The 19,754-nt window shown below is 44.0% G+C and overlaps 1 protein-coding gene across 2 annotated transcripts in view; it reads right to left on the bottom strand.

Moving 5' to 3' along the window:
• LOC122395914 (elongation of very long chain fatty acids protein AAEL008004-like) overlaps nucleotides 1–19,327 on the bottom strand; it is a 28,470-nt gene extending 9,143 nt beyond the window's left edge. For both annotated transcript variants that reach the window (XM_043393831.1, XM_043393830.1), the window contains exons 1-2: nucleotides 18,946–19,327; nucleotides 1,279–1,431 (exon numbers count right to left, since the gene is read on the bottom strand). In XM_043393831.1, coding sequence (XP_043249766.1) covers nucleotides 1,279–1,336 — 58 coding nt within the window. In that variant the 5' untranslated portion in view covers nucleotides 1,337–1,431; nucleotides 18,946–19,327. The remainder of the gene's footprint in view (nucleotides 1–1,278; nucleotides 1,432–18,945) is intronic.
• Nucleotides 19,328–19,754: the final 427 nt, after the last annotated feature.

Genomic DNA, 19,754 nt, shown 5'->3' with positions numbered 1-19,754 from the left:
GTCTTGCGCTGGAATTCTTATTTTGCTTTGCAGATTAGAACGATTAGAACCTCTTGTCCAAGACCATGGCCACGGGCTAATACGTGTACCTTTCCCGTCGTTTGTGTTTATCATTTGCATCCATTCATATGTTGACGTAATAAAGCGGACATTACTATTCATCAGTTCAACCGAATTCTTTGTTGTCATTTCGCTCGTATCTGCATTATTTGCATGCACTTTGCATCCCGGTTACATTTCGCTTTTTCCTTTTTTTTTGTTTGCGCTGAAAATAAATATTGGCGAGCGTATTAAATCGCAATTATTACGTCCGACCACCTGATTTTCTCGTTTCTTCGTATTCCGTTCGCGATCGTAGTTTACGCAACGCGTACGATTTCTTGCGCTCGTGCTATTGCAATTGCTTTCCCCCCCCCCCTTTTACGGGTACATGCACCCGATTCACCGAAGATCCACAACGGGATCGAGAACGAATGGTTCCATTGCTAAAAACGTAAATCATCACAAGCGTGGTCACGAGCAAAGTGTTATTATTTTGTTTAAATCATCGACACGAAACGTAACGCGCAATTGCAAAATTCGAACGCAGACGTGCTCGACGAATAAATAACTATATTTAATCTTTTATTATTGCTTTGGTAAGCGTGGTAAGTTCCTTACGAAGTTTAGAAGATCTCGGAATCGAGTCCTTGGATTTCAGTGAAGTTGTATCATGGAAACGTACGAGCCACGAGGTGGGGGGGTGTTGTTATTGTACTTTTAAATTCATTTTTAATTTATTTGTCACCAATGACACAGACTTATATCCATGAATAATTCGAGGAAACAAAAACCAGATATTCCGCGTAAATAACTCGTGAATATTCTACGGCGAAAATCGAAGGTAACCCATCTTTAAAATGTGATATTTAATTCGAGCAGTGATACCGCGTTTTTCGATCGAACGGTGAACTAAAAATATTAAATGAGCGGCCAAGTATCGATGTTCCGACCACGGTGCAAAGTTCAAGGATTCCATCGTGTTGTTTCGTTAATTCTGCAAAAACCGCGAGGAAAAGAACGAAAGCAGAAAAGGAAGAGCGAAACGCGGTGCAGCCCAGGGCCCAGGTCGAGTCTTTCTTGTTTCGCCTTAATAAATTCGTGCCTAGTCACCGGGTGGCTGGTGATCGTCCCTGAGATATTTCTCAATGCTTAAGGTACGTTCACAAGAACGTCCAAGCTCCAGGAAATCGCCGGTACGCTTAATTTATTTATAAGGCTTGCTTGTTGCACGCTTACCTGCATGTTTGTCAAGTATCTCGTGGAGCCGGTCCACGTACTGCATTACAATCGACATTGTTCCTCGTTTTCTCCTCTCTGAGGGTGCCTTCACGAGATCCTCGCGACGTCGGAATCAAGGGCGTAGACTTCTACGATCGAATTCGCGAGTTCCTGGAACAACGAACGACGGAAGGGTTAAGAGGCGTGTCTTGGGGGCCGAGGTCGGTCGGTCAACATTTTTTTTTTTTGCATCATTTGCCGTGTAAAAAATCCTGCCGCGCAGGAAATACGTTGCTTTCGAGCCACCTTTGGCGGGAGGGGGATATCAAATTCCCACCTGTTCTCGCGACCATTTTGTTTCGCCGGTAACTTTAATCTACGCGTCTCAAATCTGCAACGACTTTCCTTTTGGACAATTGTGGATCGTTCTCCGTTCGTTGATACGGTTTTCGTACAAAATTACAAGGTGTTCGAAGGCTGGGCGAACCTTCGGTGGCTCTCGGAAACCCGAAGCCACGTTATTCCCCGGAGTCGGCGGTGCACACGGAGAGCTCCGGTCGACAACGAACTTCTTTTGTTACACGAACGAGGTATTACTTAACGTCCGCGTGAAGCTCCCCGGTTACATAAAATGTCGGCCGATTTGCGTCGCGATTTTCGGCGTGTACGTTGAATTAGAAGCGATCGACCCCGGCTCGAAATTCACCGCGCGCCGCCACAAATCGCTTACGAAACCGAACGCGTAATTTTTTTTTGTTATGGATTACACGCCACCGATCCGGACACGCGCAATTCACGACCATGAATCGCCACGGCCTTGAACCACTGTGCCCGAACGCTCCTACTTCCACCGTCGATCGGTCGGAATTTCACCCGCGATCGTGATCAGTTCGATTTATTTGTTCGAAGAACTAGGATAGATTAGAAACTTCTTCTGATGTAAAATTGTTCAGAAATAATCTAAAAATTTCTAGTTCAATTAAGTTTGCCCACCCCTGGCCTCTTCTTGGACTGACAAATCGGGATCCGAGCGATATCGTTTCCAACGATTTTTCTGCTGTTGGACGCGGAAGGGTCACGATACCGGTTAATTGTTTATTTCGATGTTGCGGTTATCGGTGGCGATTAATGGCGTCCCTGAACACAACCTCGCGTCCGTGCACGTACGTCCGCCCAGCATGGTGGTCGGCTCAACGGACGCGGTTTGGTAACCCGTTGAATTTCGCTTTCAATACAACTCGGCCGACAAGAGAATTCTCGTCAAGGCCAATCGACAACGGACTTGAATGGGTGTCGTCATTTATCATCGACCAGCCGGTCGCCGATTTGTACACGGACATCGGAGTCTGTAAGGCCGCCTGCCGTCCACTCGTCCTGTCCTTTCACCGATCGATCGGAAGGGGGAAAAACAGGGATCAAGATCCTACGGTGTTTCTGGATCGTGACAACCCCGGAACGATAAATACCAGCGGCCAGAAACGCGGTAGTAACTTCGTCATCCGTACTATTAAGGAGTTTGGATCCGCCATCTTGGTATTTTTACTTATAAAATCATCCAATGATATTTAAATACAATTGCGTGAAAGTCCAGGTGTAACGAATGTTGGATAACACGGAAAAATGGAACGGCGAAAGAATAAACGAGCTTTAAATACGTAATTATTAATGAGAGAAAAGATGGCCGAGGGATAAGGATCTGCCAGCGCCGGAAGCGTTCGCTGGTTACGAATCTCACAGGGAAGGGAATTGTACCGTAACGTTGATGTAACACGCGTTGCTATACCATAATAAACCGTACGAGTATAAAATTATTGCCAATAAACGTGGAATACCAACAACATTGTAAGCGTAGACGGTATCGGCCTCGTGACAGATTTTTCTTAGCCGCGGCGACGATCAGGTTTCGCACGATTACGAGATAATTGACCATTGTGGTGAAACGAGCGACACAATATACTGTCACGCACAGTTCAACCCTTCCCGGTACAACACGGGTGTTTAAAAAAAAAAATGTCTAGTTTAATGGACAAGGGGACGCGTTTTCAGACTGGAAAGGCGATTCTTTTTCGTTCGATCGCGTCTTCGTTCGCGTTGCAAAACGAAAAGTCAAAAACGCGCCGAGCAAGCGAAATACCTGAGGAATAATGTTGCGAAAACTGTATACATTATAATGGGCCGGGCGCAGAAAACGGGCCAGCGATGGTGTGCCTCTTCGTGCAAGTTACGCAAGGAAGAATCGACCGCTCGCTCGTGTCCGCGTCGAAGCTGTGTGTCCCGACACTGGAATCGTCATTAACGATAGGATGAACAAACCACTGACCTCAATACGCGCGGGCTAAACGTTTCGATTCACTGGCAACAACCGCGACACAACAGACGCACACTGTCGCGAATTAATGCACCGCGGTGGATCACGATTTCCATGCAGGCTCGATGATACTCGACCGATCTGTGTGGTCCGCCATCGCGATAGCACCGGTAACCTCCACGCAGAAACGTCGCTTCCATACGTTGGAATTAACCCCGCAAATTAATTCCCACCCGCCTTTTCGTGGGTCCTAGGATCGCATATTAAGAATGGAAAAGTGGGTCGAAGCAACCCGTTTCCACCTTCCAATAACGCTAACTTTTATTGTGCCAAGACTGTGCACACCGATAAGTTCAGTAATCGAGTGAAAAGGAAGATAGAAACTTGGAATTAGAAATAAGTATACGTTTGGTACAAAGACGAGGTACAGTTATATGTCATTATTAACCCAACCTTGAGTTGCATAACCGAACGTACAAGTTAAAAAGTAATCGAGAGGATAGTGTTCCATCGATATGGATACTGGGAATCGTTCGAAGGAGCTTCGATGTTCGAGAGATCGTTTACGTTGCGAGGAAATAGCGTTGATCGACATTTTCGAAGATCGTAAACGCGCTCTACATCGACCGTTGTGTCAGCGTTGCAAAATAATTGCGCAACAGCTCGTGACCCATCGTGGCGGACTGTTAATTGTTAGAAGGTGTTGGGCCTCGTCAAGGTTAAGAACTGTAGATAAGTAAAAGTTGCAAGCGGTTTGAATCGAAATGTCCAGCAAATACCTAGGAAAGAACAATGTAATATTCTGGAGCAAGGATCGACGACGATCGAGAAGCACAGTTTCGTGGCGCGAAGATTCGAATAAAAATTTGAGGTTCAGCTTCAGCTTCCGGCTGCTCTTATTTTCACGCATTTTCCTACCCGTCACGCGGCAGTTGCTATACTTTGTGGCACACCTTGGCTACGAATCGTGCTCCTTGGTTCGGTTATCGTTGCGAGAGATATCCGTTGGCGTTATGAAAGCTCGTAGAAGCGCGGGCGATGGAATGCTGCGGTTCGCCGCGCGGAATCGATACAGGAATTTGCTTTCTGCGGTAACAAGAAGACTCCTAATAATTCAAGCGGATTATTTTCGGTCACGAACAACGCGATTCCCATGCCATCTTTCCCCCCCGACGTGCTCGTAAACAATTCTACTCGTTAGCGGATACCGATATCGCGTGCAATAATTACAAACGTGCCCACTCCTCTATTGAAAGAATCAGGAGAAGATGATTTATCATCGAAAATAAGATAAACGTCGATTCTTCGCTGTCTCGGGGTGCCAAAGTGAACATAAAAAGCGTAAACTCCGTTTGAAAACTAAATTAACAATAATCAGAATAAAGCTCAGGAGGACATTGAACTCCCACAGCGTCGATTATATAACGCCTTTTCGACGAACGTTGCAAACTGTATTCTTTTTTTTTTCCTTATTTCGAGTCCGTGACGTCGCCGTTTACCAACGATATTAAACGTCAATTAAGCGTTCTATTTGATTATCCGCTTACGCGTCCGTATCCGCCGGGGGGGAAGTTTACACAAAAAGGTGACTTTGAAAAAAAACTCGCGAATTCGTGTTTCTCGGAAGCTTTCGAGACCGCTGAGATCACTGCTCATACCTCCCGGTGACACAATCGGTATTTATACTGGCAAGTTATTCACAATACAGTCGGTGCATAATCGTCTCAGGAACGGGGATTACTGGCGAGCGGTAAAATGACGAAACCCGCCGTGATCGATCATTTCCAACCGATTCCTGACGAACGGTGCATTCGCGTGATGCGCGTAGATCGCGTAGATCCACGCTTTCGTAACGGAGACAGTGAAAAATCGTGTCTCTTCTCAAATATCTGGCTGGCTCGTGAAAGTTCACGCTCGACTCGGCGACTTTGCTCGCGTGAAAAATTATTTTAAAAGCAATTAAACTGATATTTTTCAAGCGACACCGAGAAGAACAGGGTCGTTTGGAAAACAGCAAGTCGAGGATTCTCGTTCCAAGAGTCCCAGTTCTGGTCGATCACCGTGTAAATAAATAAGTATCGCGTGATTGTCGGGAAATTAGGCGTTCGCGGTGTTAGTACGATAGCTGGGCGCATCTTTATTTAACTCAAACTGCACCTAGCCGGAGTCTATTCGCACACCGTCGTGTCTAAATATACTGTCACTCGAACCTTAACTAAATGCGGGAAAGATTATTGAATCTGAACGATGTCACTCGCGTCGAAATGGTATAATTTAACACGCGAACGGGCTCTCGTACCATTGCCGTACGAAGGTGTACAATTAACGTTATACAATACCGGTCGTTAATTGCACGAAACAACTTCGTTGGACGCCAGTTGTTTACACGTGCCGCGGTAATGTGTAATTTAGCGACAGAGACGACCGTGCAAGCCGCGCAGGAAACAAAAATTTATCTTCGATCGGGCACTGCAATCGAGCCTTCTGTATGAAATTAATTTATGTTTACGTCAAATAGACGATTTCGAAATATTCGGGCTGGACGTAATTCTTTTTCGTTTCACTTTAATTCCCATTTACGAGTATATCCTGTGCCTCGCCGCGGGAATTCTAATCAGCGACTAACGACTGGAGAATACGGCCGGATTTATTCTCGGTTTATTTATCGTACGTTGCTGCTGAATCGATTGCATTTGTGCTCGTCATTTGGACACGTCGATTCGTTGCTTCTGGTAATTGGGAATTTCGAAATCGAAACGAGCAATTTCCAATAAATATCCTTTCGATCGATTGTAGATTATCGCGGTTGCGCAACGTCGGTTTTTAGGATTTGTCAAAGTTCGCGCGTTCGTTGCAACATTTCAATCAGTTGCACGGGGTCTAATTGTAATTTCGAAATCGTATTTTCATCGAAACCTGCTCAGATTCTTTTAGAAAGTACATGTAAAATTCCATAACTGTTCCATGCCATTACAGAAATATTTATCGTTCCTTTAAATTATTTCCATACATCGAGTATGGTTCATTAAGTTTTCCTCCGTTTTTCTTAATGGCTTTACAGAGTACTCCGGATGGAAAACTTATGTTCCTCGATAAGTTCCGCGGAAAATGGCTTTTAAATGTAAATGAAAGTTTTTTAATAACCAGTAAAACAAACAGTAACGTCATGAGACGATACTTTGTGAACAGCGGATAGACTCGTCATGGACTCGACCTCCTGTTAATTGCACATATTATCAACCAACACTTAATAAGCACTCAAACTGCCCGTCATAATTCAATCAGTCGACACACGCGTTCACAAAGAATTACGTTCGACAACGATTTTCTAAACAAACAACTTTTATATAATTAATCCCATCTGTAATAGCTAAAAAAAATTCTGTTATTTTGGCAAAGGAAAGGTTCTGACTTATACATCATCGGTTTGAATCATCAGTCTCGAATGCGTCAACCGAGAAATCCATGCGGCCCAGAACCGGGGACCGCACATCGAGAAAGGCTGCAACAATACAGTGTTTCCCAACCTTTTTTGGCTCGTGTCCCTCTTCTGGGGCTTATTCGCTTCTCCGACCATCACCTCCCACGCTCTTCGATCAAAACAATACTATAAAAATGTACCATAAGACCGAGTTCGCTGATATACGATATTGTTCGTGGTCCACCCATGAGCTGTGGTTTTCTATTTTTGTGTAACATGAAGGAACGAATGATAAAATCGTGTAAATATATATGGTTTGAATATGGGTCTGGCGGGGGGGCCAGATGGGTCCGCTGAGAGTCGCTGGTACAGAGGAGGAGATCAACGAGCGCGAGAACAACACCCGTATAGATAGATCCGGTAAAAATCGCCGTGCATGGAACTGGTTCGAGAGGCCAGACGCGTTCGAAAGAGGCTAGGAACGGTCGCGGGTAAAACGACGCTCGGCGGGAAAGTCGAAGTCGCGTGGCTCGCTGACGGGTCCCGGCATGAAAGTGCAAGTGTAACTATTACAAGCGACGCAACCGGCCGGTGCTCTTAAGTAATACGCGGCGAGGCTGTTGCGCGCCTTGAGTAACGCGAAACATAGCGGAGATGCAAGAAAAACACCCGGGCGAAAGGAGAAAAGGAGTGGGAAATGGTGTTGAGCAAAACGGGAGGGGAAGTGAAACGGAGACAGAATGAGAGCGAGAGTAGGCCGACGATGGAAAGGAGCAACCACACACGCCGTCAAACTTTGTTGACACTCGCGAGAAATTGCGGCCGCGTACCCGCCGAGAAAACTGGAGGACGTCGACGAGAGCCTTCCAGCAGGTTATCCTATCTTATCAACGTCCATTCGATTATGTCACCATTTTTCTCGCCGTCCAATCGATTCCGCCAAACCACGCTTCTAGCAAATCTTTATCCGTACCAGGAGTTACGCCAGACCGGACGTTGCCGCGATCTGTTCGACTTGAAAAGAGAGTAACGCGCCTCGCGAGTAATTCAAGCAAATCGAGTAAAACTGAAAGTCAGTCAATTGGGTCAAGTAAGTCGAGTCGTTCGAGTAAGAATAAAAGAGTCGGAGACCGAAGCTATGACTTCGTTCGACGTACGAGCCGCTACCATAACCCTTAAGCCGCATTCCCACACGCGTCAGAGATATTCCAAGCATTCAGGCCAACGACGGCGTGTTCGATTCCACCTGGCAAAACTGAGGAAAATCGTTTTGTCGCGTTTCGAACCGCGAAACTCGAAACATAGTTTCGCGATCTCCCCGATAACTGCCCATTGTTTCTGACGGATCCGGACGAAATTTGAAAAACAGAAGATAGAAGTCGATTCTATGCTTATGGAGGATCGATCACCGAGCCATTTGGGCCTCGTTTCTGCTCCCTCAATGGGAATTTCTCACACCTGCTGCGTTACTGTGCTACCAGCACTTACACCAGTCACGTGCTACCTTCTCCCACGCATCGAGCACCTCGTCGTCGAATTTCCCCCGCCGAACGAACGCTGGCCAATCGCCTCGGAGCTCTAGCTCCTCGAAGAATATAAAATATCGCGCCAAGGACATTCTTGGCGATTGTCGTATCAAGAATTCCAACAAGCAACAAGTCTAACTCGTTACTTGAACCATCGAGCGCCGCACACGGAGTCATCTTTTTAGCCACCGATCGACATCCATTGTCCACATGCCGCATTCACATTTTTCTATTTCTACGTAACAGCGTGAAACAATTACTCGAACGACACTGAAGTCAAGTATAACGTACGACATTGTCGCATCGTTGGCCTTATAACCCGATAGATTTGTTCAGAATTGCGGTGAACGAACAGTCGCCTTCTAAGGTTAATTCTATTAGAGTAATTGACCGAAATACTGCCACGATACCGAGCCAGAAATTTACCGCGCGATCACCGAAGCAATTCTTCCCGACAACGAAACTATTTTATTCTACATATTTTTAATTTGTTACTGCAATTGCTGGAGACACTCTGTACGCGATGTTCTATATTTACTATTGAAAGGGATCCAATTTTAAAGCGTACAGTTTGATCTATAAATATAAAGTAACTGGAAGCTGAGGACGTCCGAGAATTACAAATTTTTTACAAAGAAGTTGTTGCAAATTTCGTTGCAGCTATCGTCGACGGAATAGTAAGATATTCGAAGAAGGCTTGGCGATCGTTTTTCGAAATTCTAGCTCTGGAGGAGCGGGTCTGGTCAGCGACGTAGCTTTGGAAACACGTATACCGCGATACGTAACAAGCACACGATACGTGAAATCGTCGAAGTAGACTGTATCGAGGTCAGAATAGCTTCTGTATTCAGAACGTTAATTAAATACGTAATTTTGTCGTACGCAGAAAGAAAAAGTACGATCCGAGCCATTGGCAGTGCCTCCGGATCCTTGGATCGCGCGACGAATGATCAAATACAAAACAGCCGGCTGATATCGCCGCGATAAATCCTCCTATTTGCCAAATAAACATAATCCTCTGGTTCGCGTAACATAAATCAATGGAATTGCGTCGACGACGGATCGGAGGGTTTCTACGGGCGTGAAATGAAACGTTAATCGAATCTTTCGCGGATACTTGCGAAACCAGAGGCTACCGACAGTTGCCTATCATCTTCGTTACAAAACAAATCCGTCGACGTTTATTGCGAGCATCGTAATTTACCGCGGCTAATCTTGCATTTAAATTAGAAACTTGTAATTCAATTAAAAAACCAAGCGTTTCAGAGTTGTAAACATTATCGTTCGATTATTATTTTATTATTATTCAACGCGTTATTTCCTATTTAACCTGGACAATGGACCGCTTGAGCGGGGATATCGAAAAAGATTTGAGCAGTCGGAAAATTTTTCTAAGCGCACGACCACGTGGAAAGCCATAACGATCGACCATGGTCTCGATCAATGGTAACGTTGCATAATATAACGGTATAACACAGCTATATCTCGCAAAGATGATTTGGCATTCGTTCAAAAAATTTCGAGTTGGAAATGCTGCCAGCGACAAAATTATGGAATTACGTAACTGTGCGAATCCTAGCGCATGATAACATCGACTAATAAGGCGTTCAAGCAACACCGAACCGCGTGAAATTAATTATGCTAAGACACCGGGTGCCAGGATTACGCAAAATCGTATGATCGGCCATGAAATATCTATTATATATTATAAGAGTCCCACGAAGGTCAAAAACAACGATCGAACAGTTAATTATTATTCGTCATTGGTATTCAGTCGTGTCGTTCGTAATGACATACGTTCGAAGCTACGAAAATGGTAACTAAACTTTTCAACGATAAAAAAAAGTCGGGCCAGTGACCAAGAAGGAATTTTTTTTCTCGAAAGTGGGTAGAAATTCGGGGGTATGTCTGTTCACCAAAAATGATTTCGAAAATTTCAAAAATTTTGTATTCGATTCTTAATAAACACAACCATAGGTAATATAATAATACAATTCTTTACATTCGACGAGAACTCTACTGTATCAGATGTATTATTCCTATTTCGAGTATTTTGAGAAAAAAAATGGAGTATTCCTCGGCTGGATTTTCGATTGTTGGTATACATCGTGCAATAACGAACAAGTTTAATCGACGGATGTTCGCGAAAGGCGTCATCGACTCGAACAAAACGTTGCACGACCGGATATGCCGAACGAAAGGGAACACACACGGAAGCTTTATTGTTCGCCAACGTGGGTGAGGTTTGCGTCCACAGTGTTGGGGATAAAGTTCAACACGCGTTAGCAAATATAAATCGATTCGACGATTTACGCGTTTAATACTATAATCGCGAAAAAAGGATTAAATTATTCAAATCGTTCGTTTCCTGTGTTTGCTACATATTCGAAAATATTAGCAATTCATAGGTTTAAAATAAGGTTACGTTGGTATTATGTTGCTCAATGCCAAAGGCGTGTTATTTATGAATTTAACGCGCGGGAAATCGAATCTGTTCGATGCGAGACACGTTCGGTTCCGAAACTATAAAACGGTTTTAAATCGTTGGTCGCGAGCGTAGATGCGAGGTGCCTGTACATCGCGTTATCCGCTCGTACAAGGATTGAAATGCTAGTCTTTAACTAAATCGAGTCGCATTTTATCACGATACGACGTTTTCGATTTGCTCCTTCGGTCCAGATCACAAATAAACAGTCTCGAGTGTTTCAAAAGAAATAAAACTCAAATTCAGGTCCGAGGAACCGAGCAAACCAGGCCAATAAATTTTCAACGATCTATTTATCCAGTCCCGACCACTGACTGCGTTATGGTTGATCGGATCTGCGATCTACAGTGCCCGGTAGAAGAGAATGCGAGCGTTAGCACGTGTGACGAATCGAGCATACGATAAACCGCGTTGAACGACACGTTGACAAGGTCGACAGACTCCACCGTCTCGAGGTTATGTCCAAATTTTATTTATTTATTTATTTATTCAAAAATTATACGAAAAAGCAGGTTGCTACCCGAAGGCAGATGTTCCCCCGGCGGCCACAATTTGTTTTTCCCGTGCATCCTGTATACTGAATACTATTACGTATTTTTAGAACGCTCACGAATGGACAAAATCAGATTCACCATAGAACCTCAAAGAAAAATTGTGTACACACGTCCGTGTCGTTGTTACGCACATTTTGCTTGCTCAGAAATTTCAGTATCCATGTTGTTTTGGGTGAAAAAAAACTTGATTTTGAACAAGGAAGCTACGAAGCAGTCCTTGATCGAGCATAGAGTTTTATTAAGTCAAGAATGGGCAGGATAATTTATTTGGCCATTAAGAATTTTAAATAAGAAGATAGCATCGGCCAGCTTCCTACGGCCTTGTGTTAGCATATTCAGTCGACGAAGGAAACGATCGCAGTTATGCTCGGTGCGATCTACTTTGTAGCAGAGATGGGCAAAATATTAACAAAAGCAGAAACGTCCAAGGATTTATTAATCGTTTCAAATAAAAATCGATTTCGATAACGTAGCGATTAGAAATTAGATGCGAGAGCCGCGAGAAAATTCCATTACATGGCACATTGATATATTTAGTTCCTGGTTATTGACCCTACACCAGGTTTCAAGTTTATGTAAGTCGGCTTGAAGCATTTGAGCATGAGTTCGGGTGCCAACTTTAAAGAGCAATTTTAGATCATCGACATACAAAAGTATTTATATAAGGAAAAATTATTACCGATCTCGCTGATAAAATTGAGAAAATATAACGACCATGGATCATGGCCGCCTAGGGACACCTGAGAACGCGCGCAGGTTGTTCGAATAACGATCGAAGATTAAGGACTCGCTATTTTAAAAAATATTGAATAGGTGTTATGATCGTAAATCGAAACCTTGTTAAAACTTGTTAAAACGTAGTATAGATTTATCGTGGCGCGATAACATTGCAGGAAGCTGCTAATGTTTGAGCAAAATATTCGTGAAGAAGCGTTAATTTGTTAGCGTTCAAGGTTACTGGTACCCCTGTTAACAGGAATAAAACACACCGCGAAAATAGACTCCAGTTCGGAGTAGTTTGTTCCGCGACAACGATAGATCCAACGAAAATCAAAATTAAAATTCCAAACACGGCCGAGGATAATTTCGAACCTTCGAAAACCATTAATGCCCATCGTCGAATTACCTCGAGCAGTGAGGCGTTCTTTCGCGAAGTAATTGCGCAAACCTAGACGGTGGATGGACTATTTGTGCAACTTCGTTTGGCAATACGAGCAATCTTCTCGACTTTACGAGATAAGACGAGAAACATACTTCGCAAGGTTCTTCCTTGTTTGAAAAAGAAATTTTAAGAAGCCTTCCCGATCGTCAGAAAAGATCGTTTTTGTATTTGCAAAACGAAGTTGGTCAGTCGACGTATCGTTTACGTAATTACTGATAATTAATTGGAGCAGCCGGAGTACGATCGTGATCCAATAGCTCGTTAATTTTTTTCGCGAATCTCGCGTTCGAGCGAGTCAATGGCTCGTGTTTCGCGTACTTTCTAAACACGCAAAAAATTCGTTCGCCCAAAGGCTTCTCCCATCCTACAAATCCGCGATTGTATCCTTAGGAAGACTGCTTTCACTCCCGAGTGCCATTTATAAACGATTATTATTACGGTGCAACGCGAACGATGACCGAATTCGTTTTACCGCGCTGTCGCGTATCCTCGTAACAATAACATCGGCGCTCGTTACGTCGATCAATCGAAATACGCGTTTCACGCCGCATCCTGGCGCGAAATTGTACTCGCGGGATTACACGCGTTCGATTATCGCGTTTGCGCGGCCTGAAAACACACTAGAACAGATAACGTTACGCGTTGTTTACTATTAAACAATTAAGCCAGACGTTCTCATCGCACGGTGGCTTACGGTTGCGCAATTAACGACTTCCCAGATATGTAAAAAAAAATCAGAGATGCACTGAATTATTATCTACATTATAGATAAACATCTGCTTCTTCGTTGCTCGTTGAGTAACGGTAAAAATTACAGAATGGGATGTTTCGTAACGAGGCGATTTAAACGTAATCGTTCTTTCCACTTATCGTCGCGGAATTAATCGCTATTGGGTTCGTCTATGGCTCTACGAAGATATTTTTCTAAATGGCGGGGGACGCAACCCTTGATTCTCCGTTTCTGCGATTGGAAAAATCGTTTGGGGGGAACCGGGAGAAAGGTTCGAAGGATGACGAATCCGAGAACCGCGCAAACGATGCACCGGGAAACAACGGGAGTCGTTTTTCCGCGAGTCATCATCCTTTCTATTCGTGAAATCTTCGCGGTAAGGAGAGAGAGAGAGGATCAAACGCGAAACTGATCGAGTTTTTTTCCCCCGTGGAAATCAAAGACCGCGGTCTATCGGGTCCCCTGCAGCCGCGGCAAGTGCAGGGAAAGTGCATAGCTGCATGAAGTTGCAAGTTCCACAGAGCCGCTGTAACGCGTTAATGGTACCGCATGACGGGATCTTGGTTCAATATGGTGGGGACCGAGAGAATCCTCTTATATAACGATCGCTTTGAAGTCCTTTCTGAAACATCGATCAACGATCACGGAACGAACACCAAACTGCATCCTTCGTCCACCTCCTCGAAATTTTAAATAAAATAACAATTCCAAACAAACATAAGGGGGTAAAAATAGTTTTATAAGGTGATAACGAAGAACGAAGAAGAAGGGTAGCAAGATTTGTTTTATAAAGAATCGACGTTTAACTTAAATTAATAACGATTTTTTCCAGAAATAAATTCACGAATGCGAGATACTTGATCCTTGATCCTTATTGCGCGCGACTGCGATGCATTGAAGGCGTATTATTATTAATATATTTCTTGAAATAGATAACCGAGGAATGTAAGACAAGGTAACAGAACCTGTAACGCAGGAAAAGCGGGTGCTCGACGATAGATCGGAGATCAATCGCGGCTCGCCGTAGATCTGCGCTCGTTGCCGCCTTTTCCAGCGTCCACGCGCGCACCGACAACGTGTCTCGCGTTTCCTTCGTTGTTCGAGGAGACCCGTCGTTTTATTATATCGACTGCACGCAGCCCCGACGAACGGTAATCAGCCGAGTGGTGTATTTATCGCGTCGAAGAGATCGATAAAGTTGTCTCGATCTTTCGTCGCGGTATCCAACGGGTGGTTAATTGTTCGGTTGCGTGTCAGACGGATCAGCGACCGATCAGAAGTTCGCGAAGTCGCTAAATCCACCCAGTTTCGTCGACACCCGGGTCTAACGAGCGAACCAACAATTAACATACCTACACAATTTTTTCTTTCCCGATCGCCTCGCGGTTATAAAAATACCGACAATCCCGGCGGAAAGTTTAAAAACTAATAGAGAGAAAGCAAAACTCGTTTCGACCTCTTTCAGAAAATTGTGTCGCAACGTCCTCTCACGTAATAGCTAAACGCGTATAAGTTGTACACGGTTTGCTACGTGTGCGTGAACCAGCCCCTATAATATTGGAAGAAAAATTGGATTCTTAGCTTCTTCGGGGGAGTCAAGTGACAAATTACAGGGAATACTAATTTAACATCGTATCTACGATACCTGTAAAACGGGGATTTAAAAAAATTACCAGAGGCGCGGAGTGTCGTCGAACGTTTCTGGAAAAATGAATATGCAAATATCTCGATAAAGTTTTTGCCGTTTCGAAGGCGAATAGAAGCTTGTTTTTAGAATAAATGAGGATACGTTGGGTGATTGGGGATTCACCGCGAATCACGAAACTGGAAAACTTCCGTGTTGAGTCTCTCAAGGAGGCAGTCTCTCAGGTCGTTGTTTTAATTCGTTGTTCGGTTCGGTATTCGACCACGACGAATAATTCTACACACGGCGTCACTTGTCAGGGAAACATGCATTATTAACGATGCCACATGAATATTGCGTATCAGATTAGGAGGCTATGGCAATTAAATTATACAGGCGCGATCGACGCCAATAGCAATTTGTGACATTCAAAACAATGAGTTATTAAATAATCGATCAGAAGCATTCCGTTTAATCCTTCGATCCGTATTCCGTACGAGTGTCACGCAATAGAGACACTATTATTATATTTAAACTCGAGCCTTTATCGAGAAAACGTGATACGAAATTACGATTCCAAAACGTTACGAAAACGTGTCGTGTTCTTGGTAAAAATCGATGTTTTTGAAACTTTCTAGCTGAAATTTTATTGTTTTCTAATTGGCGGATGAAGGTAGAACGTTTATTCCGATATGCATGAAATTCACATAACCATAAATGAAATTATAAGGCAAGTGGTTAACAAGCACACTTCGAAATTAAATGTTTTATCCTTTCCAAATTTCCAAGTGTGTAATTGCACATTTCGCAAGAGTAATAATAGTAACGAGAAAAGTCGGTTCTTTCCAGGCATGTTTTTCTACCGATCGTCGTAATCTTGCAGAGTATACGATTTCTGTGGCGGAACGAACACAGGCCCTATTTGTTCATCTCCTAAGTGGGTTAAAAGATATAAATCATTCCCGCCTAGATAAGAATATGATAAACGCCGAGTGTGAACACAGGAGATACCGAAACATCTTCGATTCCAAGGGCCTCGGCCCGATAAACTTCCAGAATCGAAGAAAATTCTATTTTCAGTTCGATCGTGAACAACCTGTTGCGTTTCATTCATGAATTCGAATCCGTTAATGAACCATTTCTCGATCGACGTCCAGACGACAGTCTCGGGCAAAACACAGCTTGCGAATGAATCGAAAATGTTTATTCATATTTCTTAATCAGACTCGACGTTAGAGCGTCGATTTGCATCATAATTCTGTCGCTGCAAAAAGTCTATTGCTCGTAGCGGCAAGAAACGTTGAGAACGTAAATACTAAATCGATAAATAAAAACGGAAAGTGCATGAAAATAAAGGCGCGGACGGTGCATTAATATTTATACCAAAACGATTGCGAGAGACTTAGTTTCACTTAAAGTTGATCGATGCCCCTGTTGCATCAGTCTTGATCAAAAATTCATTCGGAAACAGACTTCCGGGCATTGCCCATAAATTTTCTATTTCTATAAAAAAAAAAAAAAATTAATAATCACCAATATTTGGGAACACGCCACCCACGTTTTGTGTACATCGTTGTTCGAAGGTTGCGGGGACCAGGAAACGGAAGAACGCGTTCCTCAAATCTCGAGGGATCGAGAAACATTATGATATGCTAATCGAGCTTCGCCTTGACATTTCTAGATCTCCACGAAATTTTTACGGAAGACGCGTGGGTCGTGTATGAGAACCGCGAAGGACACAGGCGTTTCGAGGAACGAATCGGTAATTAAACCAAGGATCCAAGATTCGCTTCTCCTTCCGGCTCTCGATCCCAAGGAACAACCGATCCGACGATTAATATGCGCTTCGGATCGTGCATCGGATCGAGGGAATACAAAAAGTGTTCCTTTGTTGCTGGCGACTGTTTATTCCAACGTTAGTATCATCGACCCTACAATAATTCTCGGGATAACAATTTCAGAACCGAACTCTTTGTACCATAATGGGGCTACGTGGAAATAAAAGCTACTGGGAATACCTGTGCTAATGAAGATCATTTATTATTTAACAGAGGTAATAATTCACAGATTCGAAGCAGACGTTAGACAGGGACAATTCTTTTTTGTTAAATTCGTGGTAACTCAATTACGAAACGAACAGATACGAATGCATATTGTATGAGTTCAACGTTACGGCGACAGAGTCGTTTACTTAGTAACCTATGTTTATGCAATTTACGTCGTTATCAAGATACGGTAAATACCACGTACTCGGATAAACGTCTAATTTGTTTCCGATTGATTTATCATCCCGAGTTCATACGGTTTTCAAATCGTCTCCTGTCAACTTTTATCGAGTTTCGTAACGCCAGGCATACCCATCGGGTCTGTTGTTCGACGAACAGCTGACGATAATTTTTATTTCACTTCTCTGGTATTTCGCGACCGCCGACAGAGACGGGATCTCGCGTCGCAAATATTTTCCACGGCGAATGGAGCGAGGAGGGGGGCCTTCGAAATTTGTCACGATCTAAACTCTGGATAGAAGACACAACGAAATGAAAACTTTTGGCCTTCGAAACTCTTTCGACAACAGCCTAGTCCAGTGGCTTCAAACACGCCCCTCGAATAAGCGCGTGGCGAACGACTGGAACGTGAACCGAAGTCAAATCGACTGCTCGTACGCGATGATTCACGAAGGGGCGTGCATGAGTGTGGAAGAAAAGACTTTTCACGAAGACGACACTATCTAGGATCCTATCCATGCAATTTTGATGTCGAGAAACTTCGAAATATCTTGGTAAACTTGGAAATCTTGAAAGATTTCTAAAGACTCGGATTGAATTCAATGCAATTCGATTTTAGACCACGAAAATTGCTCGCTCGAAGTCCGTTTGTTCCAAGAAAATGGTACAGCGGCTCAATTAACGATCGAAACCACGCGTCTGAAAACGAACTCCGGTTATTCGAAAGAAAAATCAATACCGCGAAGAATTAGCGTTTGTCCCAATGCAGGTTCGGATAAAAGAGCTAAAACTAGATCGAAACGCGAGCCCACGACTCTTGGAAGATTAGCTCCAGCTATTCTCGCGGAATTTCTGTTTGAAATTTTCTATACAAAGAAGAAATAATCCCTTCGTGTTTTGACCCGTTAAACGAGCGTTTGTATTTAATGTTCGAAGGGAAATCGAGAGTCCAGGCACACAAGAATCATCTCGATTCGACGTTCTCTCGGCTCCTTTAGGGAAACGAAATTGCATCAGCGGAATGCTCCCGACTACGAACGACTTTAACGATTCCGTCAACTTGTTCCACGGATCTACGTCCTAGTTTAGAAACTCAGTTTCAGCAGTTCGATGTAGCCTGGCCGTGTGCATGTACAGCATATGAAAGCGTTTTATCCGTTCGCCTCGAATCTCCTCGTTGGACTCGTTCCTAAGGTTTTGTCTCGCTTCGAAAGTGGATCCCGAAAAACGTATTTGTTCTCTCCGAGCAAACAAAACAGAGGCGAACGATTTTCGGGCGATCTGGTATTTGTCTTCGGTAAAATATCTTGTTGACAACCCGGGGACTCAAACGGAGACCAAATAGGGACTCGTTCACGATCTAAACACGCGCGAAAGTCAACGAACATGGGTTCAGCGAGCTCTCGTTCCAACTCTGGTTCAACCGATAATATTAACGATTCATTGCTGAGAGATGCTAGTATTCGCGTCGAGTAAAGGTTATCGATCAAAAATTTACCAGCGATTCGAAGGAACCTCTGCCGATTTCTGGAGGCCAGATCCGCGAAAGATCGTTTCCGCGTGACGGTCGTTACGTCAGAAGGAGAAACAAAGTAGCCACGGTTGTCTAATACCGGGCTGGTTCCACGACTAGTTACTTTCTTCACTTACCGAAGAATCGAGCGACCACTGGGACAGCGATCTCGCGTAATCGTCTCTTCCTCTCCCACAATGGAACACACACTTCTCCGTTTTTTCTCGTCGTTGACACTGGACGACGATAGTCTATTTGTTTTCTGACGATCCGAAGATCACGGTAGCCGGGCACGACGGTTCGATGTTTCGCGACGACTTGTTCAGATCGATCATAGAGGAAGGGTCTGGGTACCCGGAAACGCGTGACAAGATGCGAATCGATACGTGTAAAAATCGTAGAAAATATAAGAAAAAGGCGGGAGTGTGCGATTCGCGACACGGATAATATATATATATATATATGTATATATGTGTATGTATATATACTCGTACGAACGAACGCGCTACCGCCGTGCCAAGTCGCGGACTGACAGTGGTTACGCCGGTGGATTGCTTTTAACCGAGCCGCCATATTGGTACCGCATCCCTTCTACTCTTTTGCGATCCTTCGATCGTCGACGCGGGATCGAGCAACGTTAGTCGCGCGCCTCTTGCCGCCCTTCGCGATCTTTCGTTTCTTTTTTCTCTTTTTTTTTTTTTCCTTTTCCTCTCCGGTTTTTTTCCTCCGCCTTTTCTTTTCTTCCGTTCCGGAATTATTTCCACCTGCGAGCGCATTCCGTGGCGTCTCGTTACCCGCTCCCGGATCAACCTCAAATATGTGGCCAGCGAATTATGGGTCCGAACCGATAACTTCGTACGCAACGAACGGACCGACACACACACCATTTACATCAAATTTATCGTTTGCCCGTCACTTTTTCCACAACACGGTTAATCAGCGCGTA

This window comes from Colletes gigas, unplaced genomic scaffold (genome assembly GCF_013123115.1).
Source record: "Colletes gigas isolate AHSC1104 unplaced genomic scaffold, ASM1312311v1 Colletes_gigas_Sc00006, whole genome shotgun sequence".
Classification (NCBI taxonomy): domain Eukaryota; kingdom Metazoa; phylum Arthropoda; class Insecta; order Hymenoptera; family Colletidae; genus Colletes; species Colletes gigas.
This window is presented reverse-complemented; position numbering and strand designations above follow the sequence as displayed.